This window comes from Asterias rubens, chromosome 21 (genome assembly GCF_902459465.1).
Source record: "Asterias rubens chromosome 21, eAstRub1.3, whole genome shotgun sequence".
NCBI lineage: Eukaryota > Metazoa > Echinodermata > Asteroidea > Forcipulatida > Asteriidae > Asterias > Asterias rubens.
The window spans coordinates 9009421-9032306 of NC_047082.1; the positions used below are offsets into that span (position 1 = coordinate 9009421).

At 39.4% G+C, this 22886-nt stretch overlaps 1 protein-coding gene across 1 annotated transcript; it reads right to left on the reverse strand.

Annotated features, from left to right (window-relative positions):
- Positions 1 to 1715: 1715 nt before the first annotated feature.
- Positions 1716 to 22321, reverse strand: LOC117304404 (speract receptor-like). The gene is made up of 24 exons (XM_033788835.1): positions 21767 to 22321; positions 21415 to 21584; positions 20791 to 20913; positions 19736 to 19922; positions 19051 to 19197; positions 18160 to 18323; positions 17700 to 17835; positions 16382 to 16545; positions 15719 to 15824; positions 14893 to 14971; positions 14496 to 14607; positions 14170 to 14241; positions 13726 to 13803; positions 13194 to 13298; positions 12371 to 12611; positions 11661 to 11813; positions 10186 to 10366; positions 9231 to 9371; positions 7173 to 7296; positions 6424 to 6492; positions 5360 to 5534; positions 4811 to 4909; positions 4278 to 4369; positions 1716 to 2732 (listed from the first exon to the last, which is right to left on the reverse strand). The coding sequence occupies exons 1-24, from the start codon at positions 21960 to 21962 to the stop codon at positions 2643 to 2645; spliced, it is 3204 nt and encodes a 1067-aa protein (XP_033644726.1). The 5' UTR covers positions 21963 to 22321; the 3' UTR covers positions 1716 to 2642.
- Between the last annotated feature and the right edge of the window lie 565 nt (positions 22322 to 22886).

A 22886-nucleotide genomic window follows, 5' to 3' on the forward strand; every position in this document is an offset into this window, starting at 1 on the left:
ATAAGGGAATAAAAGGATAGCTTCTAGTTCTTTCACGGCCGTTTAAAACAGGCATGTTCGAATTGTCGTGTGATAAAGGCCCGAGCCGAAAGGCCTTTATCACACGGCAATTCGTACACGGCAATTTGTATAGCTATGAATTGCGTTCCGCGTGATAATCTTGCCCGCCCGACACGCGGAAGCCAGCTTGTTATAAACACTGGTCATTATCAAAGGTTTATACACCCCCACGTGACGCGCTCTCCACTAATAGGAATAGCGAAACTGTCTGAGGTATTTATGAATCGGTCTTTATATCCTCGGTTATTTTGTTTTCTCTCAACGAAAAACAAAACAAAAATCTGTTCAATATTAATCTAATACATGTACTTAATAACATATTATTACTATGATTTGTTTTATACACAATTCAGATTTTCCTGAGGTCGCTCTTCAGCCGGTTTCATGTTCGCCTCGCTCTGTGAGTTTGTAATGTTTAGATGTAGGCACTGGACACCTTTGGTAATTTTGTCCAAGACCAGTATTTTCACTTGGTGTGTCCCAAAAAAATTCAAATTTTGACTCATCTGGTCATCAAAACTGCACAAGAAAACAACAACAATGTTGCACAAATTTGTGTGCTTTAAAGTGCCTAAAGACTTGATGTTTTTTTTTTTTTTTTTTTTTTTGAGTGACCAAGAAAGTAACAATTATTTTGACTAAATACCAATAGTTTATATAATGCATTTATAATGTATTTTTGAAATTCATTCGAAAACTTGATACCGTATTCTTATTTGTATAGCTGCGTACAACTTTGAGGTAACACCCTAGAGTTATTTCATCAATGATATTTATTTTCTCTGTTTTTTGAACACCAAAGGCCTCTGAACCCTACTCCGATTTCATGGCTATTCCAGGATCAGTGTCAGACAAATCAAACTACGTCGAACAGGTACGTAATCTTCAATTTCTTTTGTTTTCCCTGATTTGTTTCTGGTTTGGGCTTTTTTGTGAGGGAATTTTCTTTATTTCGGAGGGAACCTATGATGAGGTTGTGGTGTCTCATAATAAAAGTATATTATATATATATTTAAAAAAAAATTTTTTTTTTGCATTATTCATTGTTTTAATTTACATTAACTCATGTTCTGAGGAAACCTCCCCTTTGACAAAGTTTGGGGTCTTCCATTAAAATAAAATATTTATATTGATTTAATAGATTACAAAAAAAAAATCAAAAACATTAATCGAAGAGAAATACAATCCAGCTATCATGCTAGGTAAAATTAGCGAAACAAACATGTAATTGTTCTCGTTACAGGTAAAAGTTACCCATCGTTTTCTGGAGAAGGGAATTTGGCATATCGTGGAAGAAGAGAAAGTCGTCCGGAAAGTTTATTGTCGACCTCAGACCAAACGAGAGACTACTGCGGTGTGATAACAAGTTACGTTGAATGGATCAAAATTAAGCGCAAATGCAAATGGGACTTGAATCAAGTCTAGGTTAAACCATGCGAGGTAGAATTAGAGGTTAAACTATGGTGAAACAATGGATACGCACATCAGGGGTGTGTTCCACTTGCGCAAATGTTGTCAACATTTCGGGCCCCTGTCTTTATCCGCAAGGATTCACGGGCCTCGAAGTGTGACGTCAGATATTCAGGCTATTACCTCAAGCCGAGGGCGCCCTACAACTCAATTATTTTCAAAAACTTGACACGATCTATTCGGGATATTGATAATTCAACATCAGTGCTGTTCTTGCTTTATTGTTTGTAACTTTAGCGACAAGTAAAAATATTGATGGTGAAATAAACTGGGAAAAAAAAAAAAAAAAAAACATTTCACAAGTTGTTCGTAAAAATAATATGGAACCTTTACGTGGATAGCTATTAATAAAGTAGGTATGGTAATTGCTGTTTAGTTATTTCATTATTTTTCTTCTATCTAGACCATTGCAAAAAATCTTGTATATCTATTATTTACATGTCATTCAAGTGTTGATATCTCATACTGCTTTCCTTTATTGCAGTTTCTACTCTGTACAGTCTATTTACACAAAACATTTATTGGTTCCAATCCGTAGGAAGCATATCGGTAGTATTCACTTTGCAAAACGGAAGGTGAAAGTTCTAATTTGAAGCAGTATTACCTGGTTATAATCGTCCAAAATGTGATAATATTTATACGCAACATGACATTCGAGTTTGTGACAACATTTCAAAATCTAAATAGTTGTATTTCACTTAATATCAGATAAACCATGTTCATGAGTCTTGTTGCCTTTCCAAATTGCTTGTAACTAAGTAGGGTGCCAGACTTAAGTTTTGCATCCTTGTTTTCGAGCAACTTTACCAGTTAGCAGAATGTAGTTATTTCTAGATATTATCAGAGTTCCATAATTATGATGGGAGAGAAATCTAAAATTATTATGTGCTTCAGAAAAATGTCAGTAACCGAGAATGTCTGACTCAATCGTAATGCTGTAGTTTCCAAACTGCTAGTTAAATCGGGAGCTTTCATCGCAAATTAAATAAAAAATAATGTTCATGTCAGTTGTGTGTAGACAATACGTTGTTGGACGAATTTTATTTCCGGATCGTTGTTCTTATTATTTGTTGTTGTTGATGTTGTTGTTTTGGGATTCTTCTTGTTGTTGTTTACAGGACTTGTTTGGGTGGCTTATTTCGTTCCACCTTGTAACTTGGATCTTGACCTTCAAGCCAGTATGTCAAAATCTCACCCTTGCCCTGTGATTAAATAGAGAGTAAAACAATTTATATTAATTTATCAAAAATGGAAGAAATTGCGAGCAAAATATTTGTCCAATCAACACATGTTATAATAACAATAGGCCTAATGATAACAAGTTTTGAAAAGATTCATAAATGATACACCCTACATGAGAAACTATCAATATCGCGAGCAAAACATTTTTCCAATCAACACAACTAACTAATAATAACAATAATGATAACAAGTTAAGTTTCATATGATACACCCTAAATGAACAATTATCAATATCGCATAACTTTACACAACATGGCGAAAAAATATAAAGAAACAAAACCAGTGTAAGATGAATATTAGTGCAATATGAAATTAAGCCACGCTTACAATAACACAACGAATGGGGATGGGCATGTAAAAGAAGTCGACTATTAACACTTAATATCAACCACAATTTGGTTTCCATTTGATTTCTGGCACCTCCACTCTCTTTGAAAACACATAGAGACACAGACTGGCAAGCACATAGGCCTTGAGTGCGTTTTGGCGACCCCAACCAAAGCCCAAACCAACTCAACAAGTCGGTTACCGGCTGGTCTGAACAGCATCGTCACCGCGCTCAATAACCGAACACGCGAAAACGCTCCACCGATAACCAATGTTTCTGGTTGGGGTCGCCAAAACGTACTCCTTATCGCAAATACTCGGTGAAGCGCGCGTTAGGCATGGATTGAGGTGCATGCTGGTCTAACTAGCGACCAAGTTTGATCCCTATAGCTATACCAGCATGAACCTCGTTCAACAGTTAGCGCTTGCGCAATGGGTATTTTTCGACAAGGTCTGTGACTCGTCCCCAATGATGGGCCAAATTAGACTCGAGTCCCTTGTTTCACCATCAAGAAGATGGCTGCCCTGATATTATGATCATGAACAACACCTCGAAAGTTTAACAAATCAATCAAAATAATAAAATTTACAGGTACATCATCAATTAATTAAAACAACAACACAGCGGTTTGCATAATAAATAATGAATAATAGCAACAACAATAAATACATAATTGCATAATGCCGAGGATATGCATATTATGCATAAAAATACAGAATTACCACACATTTCAATAAATCAGTAATTTACATAAATTTCACAACAAAATCAACATTTATACAGTGTGTGAAGTTCGGGAACCAAGCAAGGAGGACGTTAATTTCACACCCTCGAAAGCAAAGATAAAGATTTCGGGTTTCGTACAGAAATGTGGGGTTGAACAAAAGCAAATAAATATTTACTAGGTGAGATAGTGAACCTGTGAGTTAAGTGCCAGTGTCATAGGTAACTCTCCCCGTAAATGCTGTCCCCATACGGATAATGAGGATGATTCAATAGAGGGCGCCATCAGAAGACGATTGTACACATTTCGCCATAAGGGGGTGGGGGAGATATTCTCCTACCACGCCCACACAACTCCAACTGAGCTATCTAACCCAATTGTTGGCGATCTCCCTATTTTGTCAACATTTTTGTTCAGGGGGAAATGAATTCCTGTCAAACAATATAGTATTACCTTCATTGCAACCAACCCTCTCTCCACAAGATTGTAGCCGCCTAGATCCTGAAGCACTTGCTGGCATTCTGGACTGACGTGAATCTTCAGGGCTGGCAAAAAGAAGGAAAAAAACGACGGGGAAATGAAAAATGTTCAAACTGGGTTTCTCCTTGCCAGAGATTTATATAAAGCAGAACCAAGGACCATGGTTGTGCAGAAACTACAATGAACAAGCAAATAAAAATGTTAAAGTTGCACTAGAACAAGATGTTGTTTACCTACTGAAACGCAAAAGTGTAAACAAATCGTTAGCTTGCGCTTACTAAGATCAAAAGATACATGTGTTATAATATACATAAATATTTCACACAGATGGGAGACTTTCAGGACGCTTGGTGGCAGCAGACTTACCAGGTAAAATCCATTGTTCTCGATAATGTGCGCATGCTCAGAACTACGTAAACAATGACAATTTACCTGGTAAGTCTGCTGCCACCTAGCGCCTCAAAGTCTCCCATTTAGTTGGATGCTTTAATTAAGCCCCGTCTTACCGAGTCCATTAGACTCCATACGCGAGGCAGTGTTGACGGTGTCACCAAACAGACAGTAGCGTGGCATAGTTAGACCCACCACTCCAGCAACGCAAGAACCTAGACGGTCATAAAAAAAAAAATATCAATACACTATTCACAATGGGGGACTTTTGTGACGCTAGGTGGCAGCAGACGCAACAACAACAAAAGTTTGTAAGTCACAATTATAACCTTGTACATTGTCGTCATCCCATTGACAGATTTGTACGCGCATGGCCAATCACCTAGCCTCTGTTTGACCCTATAGGTGAGGCCGACCCACGGATGACATCATGTGCATAAGGTATATTATACGCCTCTCTTAATATTCATGTATGACCTCATTTTTTCCTACCCAAAATGAGGCTAAATTGGCGCACGTCCGCCAACGCTTGCAGGGGCTGCGCCTTTTGGCCTCGTTTTGGGTTATAATTGTGACTCACTCATGCATAAATATTAAGAGAGGTGTATAATAATCACAAGTGATTTTTGTGTGTGCAAAATGTCAACTTATTTCATTCATCGTACCAGAGTGTATTCCGATCCTAAGTTTGAGTTTCTCGTCCCTCTTGTGAGGAACGACGAATGTTGTCACTTCCTCCAGCAGATGCCAAGCAGCCGAGGCGATCATACCGGCATGTCGGTTGCCATTCCGTAGCGGCAGGCCAGACACCAACATGTAAGCGTCTCCAATAGTCTCCACCTTTCAAATGAATTCATTTAAATTCAATGCATTTATTTCCATACTTCCATAAAAGAATACCGACAAGTACATGTAACTATGTGATAAAGCAAAAATAACATTGTTAGTTACAGTTAGCAAGGATAAATGTAATAAAATAGAGTATGAGCTGTTTTGATAAACAGAAGTTTGTAAAAAAAATAGCCAGACAGACAAAGAACAAACAGAAAGACATGCAAAAAGAGGACAGACGAACATAAGACAAGACAGCTACTCTGACACAAGATAGTTCAAAGGAAATACAGCTAGTTCATATTTAGCGACAATATGGCAGAACAGTTTAAGCAGAAGCGATACAAACTAATGATGTAACAATGATTAAGAAGTTTGATGTGGTTGAATTGCAAAGGAGGGGAATCAAATTCAATTCAAGTCAACATTGATTTCATACTACTCTTCTCAAGATGTAACGTATACAAATTAATACATAGATAAGCAAAATAATAAGCACATACGATGGGGGAAAATAGTTAAAGGCAGTGGACACTATTGGTAATTACTCGAAATAATTATTAGCATAAAACCTTAATTGGAAACAAGTAAGTGGGAGCTGTTGATCCTATAAAACATTGTGAGAAACGGCTCCCTCTGAAGTGACGTAGTTTTCGAGTAAGAAGTAATTTTCCACGCCATTTTATTTCAACCATTTGAAAGCACACAACTTCGTGTGACCAGGGTGTTTTTTTTTTCATAGTTATCTGGCAACTTGGATGAACAATGGAAATTTACCCGGTAAGTCTGCTGCCACCTAGTGTTCAAAAGTCCCCCATTGCTTCGTGTGGCACGCCCCTAATGATCTAAATGGAACGACAACCTAGTGTACATGAGAAGAAGTACTGAGTAAAATTACCTTGTACACGTCATAGTTGGAAATGGTGGCGTCGAACGTCGTGTATAGAGCATTCAGCAAGTTAACAACCTATAAATAAAACGAAGTCAAGCTTGAAATCAGTGTCCAGTGAAATCATTTCAAATAATATGAAAACGAGAAAATATATTTTGAAATGATCGTAACTGAATTTTGTTTTACCGCGTCCGAATGATTTGCAGCTCTGACTACGGCTTTAGGTTCTTGCTAAAGAATGTTTCTATAGACCTTATGCATTGACGTCATCCAGCCACCATCTTAGTGGTAAAACGATGACGAAACAATAGAGATATAGATTTGTACGCGCGGCGCACAGTATTGTCTAATTAACAACCTCCTTTTAACCTCTAGGTGAGGGCGCCCTACTGAAATGACGTCTGTGCACGAGTTCTTTTTTTATTTATATTCTTTTTTTTTTTTTTTCGGGGCGGGTTTTTTTTTTTTTTTTTTTTTTTTTTTTGTCTTAACGGTTTTTTTTGGGGGGCGGTCATTTTATTTCCCTTATTGAGACGCAATTTTGTTTTAAATTGGCCTGTCATATCTGATGAATATAGCCCTATAAAATGTAAAGTTTATATTGGTGTATAATGTTAACAGGACTTTAAGAAGTAAAACAAGTCGGTTTAACCAATGATGCAACAACTCTCAAATAGTAACAGATTCACGTTCAAAGCAATCTTCATCACAGTTGTACGAGTAACGTAATTTTGTTTTGAACTGGGCTGTCCTACCTGAATGGGCGTGCTGGCGGCAGAGAGGGCGGTAAACCCGACGATGTCTGAGAAGAAGATGGTGACCATGTCAAATGCCTCAGGTGCCACTGAAATGCCTTTGATCAGCTGGGAGGCAATCGATCTGTTGATGAGGCAAGAAAAACATGAGGAAGGAACTTCAATATAAATTCAACTCAAAAGCAATTCAATTCACATTCATTTCCTTACTGACAGTTTCAAAAACACAGCGTTACAGAGGCCAGTCATAGACTGGGCATTCTTTATCCGCATGTCTTTGCTCCTCAGATCCAGTGATTCCATTGGAGACAATGGTATCACTGGATAAACGTGCAGTGACATGAGCTATAATACAGAGACGCCCTTTGAAACAGTACACTGCCGCCAAGTCCGCAATAGAATTTGACTGCGTATCTCTATGTGAAATGAATGTAGGTCAAAGGTGAATATGCAAAGGTGAATATATACGGTCTGGAGGCAGGTCTCTGGCGTTATTGACAAGCCTTTAAGCGTGACGTCAGATGTTCAGGCTACACCAGTCAAATAGCAATGCAGCATACTTGGCTAATAGCCTACTTCCTTTAATCAATACTTTTCTGTGCTTAGCAATTTGTTTTGTGCTTACAGGCTTTATGAACTTGTGCCCTGCATTCATAGCCACTTCCCGCCCTCCCACGCTCACCTACTTTCAAAAATTCCTACACCACCCAGAAAACTAGGCGCACAGCACGCCAATCCCACGCACATTAGTGTAACTACCTTTAACTTGTGACAACATGATCAAAAGTATGTAGGAATGCTTGTACGGAAAGATTGCCTAACTGTGAAAACATTCATTTCAATTAGCAGTGCAAAAAGCCACCTGACCTTAAAGCTGCCAACTCGTTGAACTTTTCTCAAAAAAAGAGGGGTGTTTTATCTCTTTGTAGTTTAGATTTATTTACGAATCTACACTTAAAGGAACGTTACAGAATATTGGTAAGAAACAAAAATCGTGAAGTTCACATATCTACATAAAACTTACACGGTCAAATGATAATGATAGTAGAAAACATCCCTTGAAGTATTTCTGTCTGAAATTTCATAATTGATGAGAACTAAATAATCTAATTTCGCGTTCTGAGTTTATCGCTCAGTGAGCGTTTTATTCATTTTTGTTTTGGCATCGATGCAATGCAAGATTTGTAATCCGTTTTTCACTATTTTCTCGTGACCCAGATGGCCGATCGATCTTAAACTTCTACAGGTTTGTCAGTTTATGTATATGGTGGATTACATAAAGTGCTTACACTGCCAGCAACTTTTTTTGCTAGCAAAACCAATTCTGTAATATGTTCCTTTAACTGTAGATTCGTTACGAAGTTACACTCAACTGTTCGTTACGAATCTATTTATTATTTGTTTTAACATTATATTGCTTTTTATGCAATTTTACGCGCTTTTGATTTTGTTATTTTTCTGTGTACTGAATCTACACATTTAACTGTAGATTCGTATACGAAGATAACCCAACTGATGATTCGTAATAGAGTATAACTCAACTGTAGATCCGTTACTATTAACTGTAGATTCATAATAGAATATAACTCAACTGTAGATCCGTTACGAATCTACACTTAAATGAAGATTCGTTACACTTTCTCGTCCTTTGGTAACGAGTAATGGGGAGAGGTTGATAGTATAAACTATTGTGAGAAACTTCTCCCGCTGAAGTAGCGTAGTTTTCGAGAAGGAGTAATTTTCCACGAACTTGATTTCGAGACCTCTAATTAGATTTTGAGATCTCGAAATCAAGCATCTGAAAGCACACAACTTCGTGTGACAAGGGTGTTTTTTCTTTCATTATTGTCTCGCAATTATTGACGACCAATGGAGTTAAAATTTTCACAGGTTTGTTATTTTATGCATTTGTTGAGTTACACCAAATGATAAGACTGGTCTTTGACAGTTACCAATAGTGTCCAGCGTCTTTAACGGGACATTATTCCATCTGAGATGGTAGACGGTGTCAAGAGTGTGTCATGCATGATACGAGAGGGAGCGTCTTGGGTTACTTACGGAGGCAACATGCGGTGAAGCAGCTGCTCAGTCTTCGCCTTCTCCTTCTGTAGCTCTTGAGTCCTCTCATCAACTAATTCCTCAAGATTGTTGGTGTATCGCTCCATGATGGTAATCATGTTGTCCATGATGTTGGGTTTCCTGCAGAGATACAAAGTCATGTCAGCGTTAAGTTTAGAGAAAATTGTTCTTCGGAGATGGATCCATGTTTGGGTTTTGTGTTTGCTTGACAACATTAATGTTAAGATTGTCGGTGTATCGCTCCATAATGGTAATCAGGTTGTCCATGACGTTGGTTTCCTATACACAGACAATATTATTCATGTCGGTGTTCAGAGAAATGTTACTTCATCAGGGATGAGCATATGGATTCCTGCTGAGTTCTTTTCTACACAACATTAGTGTCACTGGTGCAATGCAACCCCCCCCCGTTTATGTTTGTGTAACATAATCAATTGCTTTTAATTGCATGGCTAGCGCCCTCTGCGGATATTGAGAATATTTGTAGGACATGCTGTGATTCATGTGCAAATGTTTTTACAGCAGAACTAAACAGTTGTATTTAGTATGAATAAGAATGAAAGACTGTTTATATCTAACTCTATCTAGTTTTATCCTTTTCGTATAAATTATTTGTATTTTTGTATTTGTATGTGTATTGCTAAATAAATAATAATAAAACGAGATTTAAAAGAAATTTGAATCAATAATTTAGAAAAAAAAGTAAGGTATTTCTATGAAGAATGCAGTTAACCAAGTTGATTACCTGTATAAAACCAATTAAATTTTAGTTTTCTTTTTAAATCAACGAATTAACGACGTATGTGACATAAAAGTAGCATGACAACCTTACATTGTAATTCTACTTGTATAAAGGTCAGCAATGGTGTATATTGTTTTTAAATCTTTAATGTTAATACTAAAACTGTTTTCACATACAAAATTTGAAACTTACAATCCTTTCTGCAGCGGAGCAAGCATGGTGCGGGCCTTGAAGAAGTCCGGGCGTTCCACTTCGTCCTCACCCCAGCAAGATCGGATCGCCTTCAGTACACATTCAGGAGCTTTCTCGTTGACATCGTTCAGCAACGGCCGATAAGGTGGGATAGAACCAGCCATAACTTTCTCCACAATTTCTTGACAAGAATCAACCGAGAACGGAAAAACGAACGTTAAAATTCTCCACTTTGCTTTGGAAGAACCCTGTGGGTTATTACAGCGCTGTACAATACTGTCTAAGATTTCTAGTTGGTGTAAAGGCCTACGGTGTTAAGGGGACTGTTAAGACGTTGATGTCTCAAGTAATCGCTGGATGAAACTGAAGCGGAGTTTTTTTTTCTTACTGGGCTTCCATTACCCGGCAGAATGTTCTTCTTTTAAAGGGACATTACAGAATTGGTTTGGGCTGACAAAACCGTTGCTTGCAGTGTTGTAAGCACTTTATGTAATCCACCATACGTAAACTGACAAACCTGTAGAAGTTTGAGATCGATCGGCCATCTGTGGGTCACGAGAAAATAGTAAAAAACTGATTGCACATTTTGCACCACATCGTTCAGAAAATTGAGCGATAAACTCCAAACGATAAATTCGTTTTATTTGCAGTTTCTCATCAAATATGACATTACAGACACAAACACATTTCAATTGAGTTGTCTATCTATCACCATCATTAGACCGTGAACGTTGTATGTAAAGGCTGTGATCTTAGACGAGTTTTTGTCTTTCTTACCAATTCTTTAATGTTCCTTTAACGAGCACCGTGGGTGTACATTCTAGTTAGAGAGTGACTCATGCATTTTGCCTATAGAGAAAATGCCGGGTACCCGTGTTGGGGCATGACGAAATGTAAATAAGAGCTCCCAAGAAAAGAACAGTCAGTGCCAGAGAACATTCATAAGAGCTAGACTAACAAGAGATGATCTGCAGGAATTTGTCTTATATTAGGCATGATGTAATTTTCCAACATGTGATCTTAAATCCACCCAACCTCCAAAGTGTTACGTGGAGAAATCGTAGCTATAAAGTAACACAATCTTAAAGACACTGGACACTTGACAAATGGTGTATCCCAACATATGCAGAAAGAAACAAATCTGTGAACAATTTGACACAATTATTGGGCATCGATGATGCAAGAGAAGAAAACACACACCCTTACTGCACAAATTAATGTGCCTCCAGATGCCTATTAATAAAAGGCTTTAGGCTTGAAGTTGCATAGCGTGATTTAGAAATTACCTCTGATTCTCAAAAACTACATTACTTCAGAAGGAGCTGTTTGTCACAATGTGTTATCCTATCAACAGCTCTCCAATGCTCGTACGTTTGATGCTAACCATTATTTTGAGTAATTACCGATAGCGCCCAGTGCCTTTAAAGTGGGTTATTGGTTGAATTACATATTATTCCGTAATATTGCTTTCATACCTTCCGGTTCATCGTCGTTCAAGTTGTAGGGCTCGGCACGTGAGTACATCTCCGTAAGCACAATGGCAAACGAGTAAACGTCTCCCTTTGGTGTACCGGCTAGCGGCATCTTCTTCCCCATTCGAAGGAGCTCGGGGGCCCGCCATAACAGATCTGTGTCATCACAAAAATAGATGAAAATTATTACAAAGTTTGATTACTTCAAATTTACCGATAATTAACCCCTATTCGATCAGAATCAAATACGCAACCCTTCAGGGCCCACTTTCATAAAAGCTGTTAAGCTACAGTGGTAACTGTGTATGGTTATATGGGCCCAATTTTCATAGCGCTGCTAAGCGGCCGATTTTGTGCTTACTGTGCAATTTATATTTCATAGCGCTGCTAACCGTAAGCACACGAAAGGGCATGCTAACCTTCCGGTGCTTACCGTACGAAAATAAATGACGTCACAATGCAAATCCACGGTAAACACGCAATATGGCCGCCCAATTGTTCTGCTAACCTGTGAAATACACTAAGGCTTAAGCAAATGTTTCTGCTACAGTAAGCACGCAAATTTACTTACCGTTAAGCAACACTATGAAATCGGGCCCTAGTGTTAGCTTGTTTTGCTATTAAAGCAAGATTATGTTGTGCTTAGCAAGTATTTGTGCTTACAGGCTTTATGAAATTTGGCCCAAGTTGTATGATTATCTTGAGTGACTTACTCCTGTACCGGACGTCATCCGGCAAGTCGGGGTCTTCACCCTGCCCCTTCTTGAACTCATGAAGACCATAGTCGGTGATCTGGAGTACGAAGCGATTATCCACCACGCAGTTGGATGATTTCAGATTGCCGTGAGATTCGATCATGGACGTGTGAATATAGATCATTCCCTTCACCAGGTCAGCAATCATAGACGCTAGGAACATGTTATCCAACTTGATGTCGTCATTCTCCAGAATGTCCTGATTGATCGAGTACAAAGTTAAGTTAAATATTGGACATTGTAATATTCACAAAGGTCTGTACACGGCGAATACCAATTCGTTTTTCGATGTTGGACATTCAACAGATAGCTTTGTACAGCGTTGTTACCTTTTCGATATTGACATTGGACATTTTAAAGAGTGATTGTCTACTTTGCTCTGCAGTGAACATGTATTTTTCTAACCACACCCATTGTTCTTCGTACAAGTCATTTGTGTTATCATAACAGCCATTACCAAACGTGCACAGACCCTTTAAAGGCACTGAAAGAATAACGAGACAAAAAAACACCCTTGTTGCACAAATCTGTGTGCTTTCAGATGTCTATTAAAAGGGTTAGGGCCTGAAGTCTCTTAATACTCGAGTAAAACAAAAATACTTTACTCAGAGAGAGTCAGTTTCTCACAATGGTAAATACTATCAACAGCTCTTCATGGTTCATTTACCAATTAAGTTTTTATTCCAACACTTATTTTGAGTTATTACCAATAGCGTCCAGTGCCTTTAATGTATATTGTACTTGAGTAGTGTGAGTCTTGAGTCTTGAGTAGTGTACTAACCTGCAAGCTTCCCTTGGCACAGTACGTCATCAAAATGCACACGTGAGGAGAGTCCACGCTTGCGCCGACGAACTGACAAACGTTATCGTGACGTACATCGCGCATCTGCATAAATGCAAATTTAAAGAGATATAAGACAAAAATAAGACACACTAAACATTGCGTAGAAATTAGTAGAGCGAACTGTTGTTAGGCCAAATGGTTTGACTGCATGACTTGCAATAATTACAAGGTTGTGGGTTCGAATCCCCCAAGCTAACCGCTGATTTAACAATGACCATATATAGAATAATAAATATCGTCGTCAAGTTACTGAATCACAGTTTCTTAAGTATGTGCAATTCATAACAATAGACGTTCCACTAATGTAAGTATGAAAGACATTGGAATGACTGTTGCCAGCTTGGCGTTTATATTCCCCTTGTGGGACTTCGGGGAATCCCCTTGTTGACGGGAAGATCATCTAAACAAACTAAGAAATCAGACACAACTTAACACATTTTCCTCGATTAAAAGCCGGGGCCATACTTACTGCTTTGAGTTCCTGGCGAACGGTCCTGGTAAGATCAATGCTATGTTTGTTGACGGCTTTGATGGCACAGATGTTCCCCTAAATGAAATACACAAAATAGTTGGAATTTGATGTTGAACAAAAAACATTGTCTACAGAGTGGGATTTGAACCAACGACCCCGTATTGAAAGTATCGGTGACCCGTATACACAGTTCCATAATGCGGGGGGGGGGGGGGGGGGGGCGAACATCTCCTGCTCCTGCTGTAAAGACGCTCTTTCCTGCTTATGTAAATTTAATGCTCACTGCAAAATAAACATTGGATACAAGCTTCCACATGTTTATAATGCTAGGGTAAAAACTACTTAACAAGTTAAGATTGCTAAAACAAATGTATATTCTAACAATATTAATGACAATTGAAATACTTCAACTGAAGTTAGACAATACAACAAAAGACTTACGCGGTATGTTCCGATCCTGGCAAAGATTTGTTGAGTCTCCTGGTTCGTCATGACGGACAGGGTGCTCATGACCTGACAAAAAAAAAGTGAGAGAATTAACTTCTTGAAAAGCAATAATAAATGTTTATGCTCATATTATAACAATGCAAACCCAATCAATAGCCTTTTGTCAAGGCGTTTGTGGCTTGGACAGCTTCGTAAGCGACTGGAACGGGAGACCACACACGCAAGTGGCGAAGTGGTCTACCGTTCTAGTCGCTTTAATAGGCCGCGGCTCTGCAAAGCTGTCTAACCCACGAAGGACTCGACAAAAGCCTTCTACCTACCATGCTTTTCATAGAAATGCCAGATTTATTCGTATCCTTTCCTTTTGCCTGCACATCGTCAAAGTTGATCTTCCACACCAGGCTGTCCAATTCCCCTTCATACTTGATCTTCCTGCAAATAAATAAAATAATATCACAGGCTAGTGCAGTGCAATAACTAAGAGGCATGACAATAAAGGCCCAGGGCCCACTTTCATGTAGCCTTTAAGCACAACAATTGGTTAGCATGAAATGTCTTCCTTTTTGGAGATTGCCTAGAACTGGTTGCCAGTAAAATGCCTCGTGCGACATGACCCTAAGATGCATGGCAAAAAGGCTAAGCAAGGAACTGTTCCTTGCTCTATGCCAAAACTTTAAAATGACTGAAAAGGAAAACAACACAGGAGTACACACAAACCTGTAGTAGTAGTATCCCACGGCACATCCGACGATCAGAAGCACAACAGGGACACCGAGCCCGAAGTACAAACCGTATTCTGTGGAGATTTGTTTTTTAGACAAAGCAGTTTATATAAAAGGGGAAACAACAACAATGACTTAACTTGTTATAGTCAGCATTCCTATGGGAGTTTAACGCGAGCTTGAGGAATGTAATTGGTTTCTTGGTATTTTGCAAATCAACAAAAAGCTATCACCATATGACACGTAACAACAACCCTTCTGCCACACCATGCGTGACTATTTTGCATAACCGTCGGCTCGTAGAAAAAGGACCACGGACGATTCCTCCAAACCACAGACAGTGTATAGATATCCTGGACCAAAAACTTTTAACACAGTATTTTTGTCATTCGGCGTTGGTTGTGGTTTTGTCTTTGGAACAGCGATTCCCAGCTTGTTAATTTATGGCCGAATAATATGAAGGTACAGCAAAAGTAGATGCATTGTCCAAAACCAATGTTGTCTAACTGTTAACCGTAACCAAGTCGATGTCAATGTTAATTCAACAGGACAAAATAATAATACCTGTTTCACGGAGGAGAACTTAGGTTCTCGGGTATACAGTGTTTAAAAAAAATAGCATTGATTATTAATTGATGAGAACATTATTATAATTAGCTGTTGCAAACAACTTACTAACCAAAAAGACCAGTGGTATAAAAACAAAGGAATAGTTAATGGCCTGACGTTTCGACTAGCTTTTTCGAGAAAGACTCTGCTATATATTATGGTATGGTCGTCAGGCCATTAAACTTTGTTTAGCTCTTTGATATCAAACTTACTTGGACAAAACTCCTCAAAATAGCCGCAGACCGGCATATCTAGTGGTGGGCCTGCGTCGTTTGGCCATTTGATTGGTGTGTTGTAGTCGTCTGTTGCGTTGAATGTCTAGTGAGAGAGAAAATTCACAATGCGGAAAAATAATAAGCTTAAGGGTAATATGTACGTTTGTTATTCACATAAAAATAATAGCAAATATAAAAAACATTTGGTTTGAAGCTCAGAGAAAGGAAATATAAATCATTTTGAGAAACATCTGTCATCTGGGAAGCGTTTCTGCATAATTTCCTTGAAATGCGAATACAATACTAATTTTGACGTCATAAATTCGCCACGAATAATTCGCAACAGTAAAAAAAAATAAATAATCGCTGCAAAAACAGCCATGTGACGTCAAAACTCGCCTCTGTTGCATTACTTTGTGTTCCCTTACATGCATAATAAAAGGCCTCACCTCTAAAGTCTTTCATTATTTAAATGAGAAAGTACCCCTTTCTCAAAAACTACTTTACTTCAGAGGGAGTCGTTTCTCACAATGTTGTGTACTATCAATAGCTTTCTATTGCTCGATACCAAGTTAGTTTATATGCTTACAATTTTTTACTCATTACAATTACTAGTGTCCAGTGTCTTAAAATACAAAAAAAAGACCACAGTGATCGTACCCAACGTCCATTGCTGTTCCGGATGAACTCCCCCACGCCGATAACGCCGGGATATCCAGCCGTGAGCCACGAATCGGCTTCTTGTAGTTCATTCATATCCATCAGCAAGTAGCGAGATATACCATCCCCAGATTCGTCTATCCCATTCTGCAACATTGAGATACCTGAAGGAAAAGCACAGAAAAATGAGAAATTTCCAGGGCACAAAAAATGCTAAGCACAACAAAATTATGCTTACCAAAATAAGGTTATCAGCCAAACTACAATTTGTGACTGGCATCCTGCTCATTAATTTCTACTCGGAAGAAAATTATTAAGCAATATTTTCTGCTTAAGCAGCTCTCTGAAATTGACCCAGTTATAATAAGAAGTAACTAATCTGTTTAGCAGAAACTTCTGCTTGAAAACTTTCTTTGCTAAGCAAAAAATTGAGTGGGACACCATTCACAGCGATGTTAACTTCGGGTAAAATTTTGGCCGATAAAATGTTTCTGTTGTAAAAAAACTGGGTCCCGGATCGGTCCAACAACGACGATCAAAGTCAACAATCAAATTATGCATTAATTGCAATATCCATGTCCATACTTGTTTCTGTTTATTTAAATATACCCTTGGTTTTCGGAACCGTTTGATTGTTTTAATCATTATGACAAAATGTAGTTTTATACGTAAAATTAATATTTTCAAAAAATTGTCTTGTTCGTGAGATATCACCAAAATACACTATAAGATTACATAATCTGATAAACGTTACCGCAGAAACGTTTCCCGTATTCAAATTGTTGAGGCATTTAAACTTGTTCACGTAACCACATTACTTCGACTTCGACTCTGAACATAGTCAGTTGATCCCCGACGTTTCGTCTGGTGTCTTCAGCTCGTCATCGGAGGACCGATTTTTTTTTTTTTTTTTTTTTTAAATGATTAAAGATGCTATGTCACATTTTTGGCCCCAAACATTAAAAAATAGATTTGTTTGAGTGAATGGTATTTCAGGTATTTCGCTCTAACGAAAAAAAAAGGTTTTTTTACTTTTAATGGTCAGGAACCATGACAACAATTTACGTTTCTTAGAAATCACATAAGAATTGGTCACGTGATATATTGTCGGGATCCCGACAAAAACTAATTTAGAGCACTTCAGTTCACTGCTACTAATAATTGGCGGACTTTTTTAGAGCAATGGCTCAAATGAAAGCTTGAAACTTTCTCGACCCCATCAAAATACCTATTGAATTTTAAATCAAAATTTTTGGGTCAAATCGGCCAAAAAATCTGACATAGCAGCTTTAACAGGTAATGCATTATTTTCACTCACTCTGGTATTGAACTCCCATGGCGTGGCTGACTATCGCCTCGCCGTCAAACGGGTCCTCCCCAGCGGCCAAGGTTTCCTCGAGTGCCTTGGCAAAGAGAATCGTAGCATCGTACAGGAACGCAGAAAAGGTGTGGAACTGTGAATCAACGAATGAACTATTCTATAAGAAAACTGCCCTTGATAATGAGCCACACTTTTGTTATCAGACACGAAGCCATGGGTGTGGTCTTATATTATAAAGCCGAGTCACACTGCAGTGACAACGAAAACGATTACCATCACGACGCAAATGAGATAGAGCTTCTATTGGCTGAAATGCTCCACGAAGACTACGCCCACGCTCATTCAACCAAGTTGTCTGGTTCAAATTCCTTTTTCACCCCCTCCCCACCCCACCCCTCCACCCTCTACCCCCGTAAGTAAAACTTGTACCACCTCACCTCCATGATTCTCTACTTACTTCTCTGCCAGTCTGGAAGAAAGGAGCTCCCTGGACACTGTCTCGGACCTTCACATTCCATGATTTATAGACAAAGGTAAACTTGGGAGACTTCGGCGCTATGATCAACACGGATTCCATTGCTTTAGCTGCCTTCTCGTCCAAGTAGGTTCCCATGTGAAGAACTGTTTTTTTGGGGGGTGGATAAAACGGTTGGGATGACAATATGTGCAACAATGGTGTTTCATTTTTTTCTTGCGACCTCGATAACCGATTAACCAATCCAAATTTCCTCAGGATGTTATAGTGAATGAATTTAAATACAAGATGCGTGGTGCGAGGTACTTAACTACGGAGCTCTGGATGTGCCATCCAACTTTCTGAGACCGTGAGATAGTAATTTTTACTGCAGGGTGGTGACATCAAAAATGTAAGGTGACGACATCCCGAGATAATTTACTGCATGATGACCGTCTCATCGTCTTTCACTAACAATTCCATCCTCGATTTTGGAATATTTATATCCAAAGAGAGAACCGTAGTTCTCGCATCTCTCAGTTAATAGGGGACTTTGGAACGCTAAGTGGCAGCAGACTTACCAGTAAATTTCCATGGACCTTTTCGCAAATACCTTTGCGCAAGCGCAGACTGTTGAATGAGGTGTATTGTGGTATAGTTATGAATAAATTTGATCACCAGCTAGACCACACAATGCACCAAATTCCAAGCTTTACGCGCGCGCCCCAGTATTTGCGAAAAAGTCTTTTGTTGAGGTAGTTTTGAGCAAGCGCACATTACCGAGAACAATGGTTTTTACCTGGTAAGTCTGCTGCCACCAAGCGTCCCAAAAGTCTCCAATTTGACAGCTAATTCCACTGAGGGCTATTGCTTCTTGGTTTTTGTTTTACTTACAATCCAAGCTATGCCAGTTTTGAGATCTCCTTATCTTGTGGTCTATGGCCATGCCTAAGATGGCGTAGTCTCCGTTATTGAGGCCCTCGTCCAGCGCAGCCATTGCAAAACTCCTAAGCTCGATCATCTCACCGAGAAACACGTAAACTGGGAACAGAAGACGGTACATAATATCGGTTAGGTCACTAAGCTCCGTTGAAGTCACTGTTTAAGTTACAAAGTTTCAATTCGAATTCACGTTCAAAGTAAGTTGTAGATTTAGGTTAAGTCCACTATTTGCTGTTAATACGCAGGGCCCAACTATATACAACTGCTTCAGCAGAAACTATTGCTTGGAAGTTGTATGCTAAGCGGAGAGGGGGCAGGATACTAGTCACAATTGTACATGCGACATGGTAAAATGGCTATAGTGCAGTAACATTATTCTAGTGGGTATAATTTTGATATTTTTGTTATGCTTAGTTACTGTTTGTGCTTAAGCAGCTCTTTGGGATTTGGGCCCTTCAGCCGATTTCACGAAACGCCAGGATTAATCCTATCTCGAGTTAGGACGAGTAACCCGTCCTAACTTATGATGGGTTCAATGCGTCATATGTCTTTGGATACGGAACTTAACTCGTCCCAAAGTCCTAAGTTGGGAAGAGTTTGGTGAAATCGACGGTTGATAAGACACTTCAATGCTTACTCCTTGTTGTCTCCTTGGTCCGAGTGAAAATCTCCGGGAATGGGTTTATGATGGAATCGTTGTTGGGTACGAAGCCCGTCTGAAACACCTCTTGGTGCTGAACAGTGATTTCATGCACCTCAAACTCCTCCTTCATCGCATTGAGGATGTTGGTCCAGATTGAGTGATTTCGATAAACAACCGTCACCTGAAAAAAAATATCATTTTCGATGGTCATTTGCAAAAGAGCTATATTTTTTCAATTCAAATTATACCCATACTGTCCAAAAGACAGCATTACAGAATGAATATAAATTGCAATTTAGCGAGCAGAGTAGTTTAAGGTTTGTAAGTCGAAGAAAACGAACAGTAGGAAGCCGATTTGATAAGCCTTGACTTGCATGTAGCCGTTCAGCCTAAAGATCCCCGATGGATGCGAGCTCGAGGATCTGGCAGGGGAGGGCCTTCCACCATAAGACTGTTTGTGGGAAAAACAAATAAATCTGTAGAGCTGGAGACGTGTTTGGATGACTGTGGTATTTACATTTTGTGGTAGGATCGAATACTGCTTGGAACCATTAGTGGGAGGTATTTGTAAGTCCATAGGCCTGGAAGTGTCGTGGCCGAGGCTGCGGTTTAAACATCACCAAGTTCAAACTCTTGTGTTTCTGATCAGCAGAGTGTGGGTTTGAATCCCAAGCTGTGACACTTGTGTCTTTAAGCAAGACGCTTAACCATTGCTTCATCCTTCGGATGGGACCTAAAGCCGCCCACGCACTTATCGAAAAGAGAATGGGTTCGCCCCGGTGTTCCTGGCTGTGTGGCTGCTGTATGAGCCGTCGCACCTTGTAAAACCTTATAAGGTGCTATAACTAACTGGGTCTCAAAATTCATCACTGCAATAACCTATCTTTCTGAAAGTTTGTATGTACTCAGCGCCTTGAGTACCTTGCTTGGTAGATACGTGCGCGGCTATAACAAGACTTCGATATTATTAGTTTTACAACAAAGGGCAGTCGTCGTTCTAAGAAGCGATCTCATTTAGCTCTTGGAAATTGAGGTACTCGTTTTTTTACCTGATCCCAGTCAAACTTCTGCAGAGTGACGATTAAGGCGTCCACGATACGCGTGCTGGGAGGCAGAGTCCGGATGAAGGTTGGATACAGCAGTTTGTTGGAAACAGCGCCCTCATCGCATCCCTGTAAACATAAGAAGCAAATTAATCATCTAAACTATCATGGATATGGACATTTTTGATAGGCCTACATCCAAATTATCCGATCAAGTCAATCAACCCTTTCTAAATCCAAGGTTACAATAAGTTTGGCCGTATAACTATTAGCAGATGTTGCAAGACGCAATTTACAACCAGTTCCAGGCATTCTCAAATGAGAGAATCCACTTACATTTAAATAGTATCCTATTGTTCTCGGGAATCTCATAAGATTTGTTAATCATGTGCTACCAAAGTTTTTTTTCCTTTTTTTTTCTTTTTTAGAATGCACTGCAGCTGGTTGCCTCCAAAGTTGGCTTGGTGTGCCAAGGCCTTTTTGCCATGCCGAAAATAATATGCTGGTAATAACACCTGGATTGAATGAGTTCCCAAAATAAATCATTATTAACAATAATCAGCAAACGCAGGGTTTACAGACCAAACAAAGCCAGACTGGAGAAGAAAGATCACCCAGCCAAAAACTCACATAATCAAACATCGGGAAGTTGATGGAGCCAGCGAGGCGAGCTTCGTAGTCGCACGAGCAGCCGGGGCCGATGACGCCGACGAACCCACGCTTCCACCAATCCGAGACGGCAGTCAAGCCGGTATTGATGTCGCATTTTGTATCCACCCATTCCCAGGATACGGTGTGACCTGAACATGTTCCAAATAGAACATTTTACAACTACATTACAATCAATGGATCCAGCAAAGTGTGCTTGGTGTTTTTCGACGTGAAGTTCATCCACAATTCGTATTAATTTAGGCCTATAAGGGTTTTAACCAACGCATGAAATTAATAATAAACCACTAAAATATGAAACAATGCAATTTACCTGGAAGAATAGCGGGGTTCAGGTTGATGTCATCGACAGCAACTGGAAAAGCTCCAGCCACGGGGTCTCCAAAGCCGCTGGCGTTACCGGTCTGTGGGTCAGTGAGTGGCACGAGCAAACCGATCTTAAAGTTTGTACCCAAGGCGACCCAAACATATCCAGCAACAAGAACGACAGACAGCATCAAACACCTCATAATTGCTAAGGCTACCCGTTCGAATTATTTGAAAAATTTGTGTATGACGACCACGATAAAATTTAGCCCACCATTTTCCCGTCGACAGGACCAAGCCCCTTCTGACTTTTTGAAACTACTCGCTGTGTAATTTTGTTGTTTGTGGGCGCGCGTGGGGATCGGAGATGCCAAACGGATTCGGTCATTCTTTGTTGTTGAACGAAGAACGACAAGAGCGCGCTCACTGCTACCCTTTGAAAACACGCGCTCTGATATAAATGCAAAGATCTTTGGATTGGCCGCGCGAACACGCTGGTTCAGCCATAGGGTCACGTGCTTAAAGGAACACGTTGCCTTGGATCGGTCGAGTTGGTCTTTGAAAAGCGTGTGTAACCGTTTGTTATGAAATGCACATGGGTAAAAAGATGTTGTAAAAGTAGAATACAATGATCCACACAAACATGCCTCGAAATTGCACGGTTTTCCTTTTACCCCGTCGACTAACACGGTGGGCCATTTATGGGAGTCAGATTGGTCGACCTTGTTGGTTCACACAGTAAAGGGCAAACCGCGCAATTTCGAGGCAAACTTGTGTGGATCATTGTATTCTACTTTTAAAACATCTTTCTAACCATATGCATTTTATAACAAACGGTTACAAACGCTTTTTATAGACCAACTCGTCCGATCAAAGGCAACGTGTTCCTTTAAGCTTTACGTCAATCACATTCCAAAGGCACCTTTGACCCCTTGTCTAAAAAGTTGCCTAATTGTGATGTAAGGTTTATCTATGATTTTGTTTAAAAAAAATTTGGGGGATAATAAATTTAATGTGTTTTCACATAATGAATAATCAAATTGAAACGGACTAGAAGTAATCGATCATTGTTACAAAGACCGTGAGCAAACTAAACTTCGCACAATGGCATCTACAGAGCTTTGCAG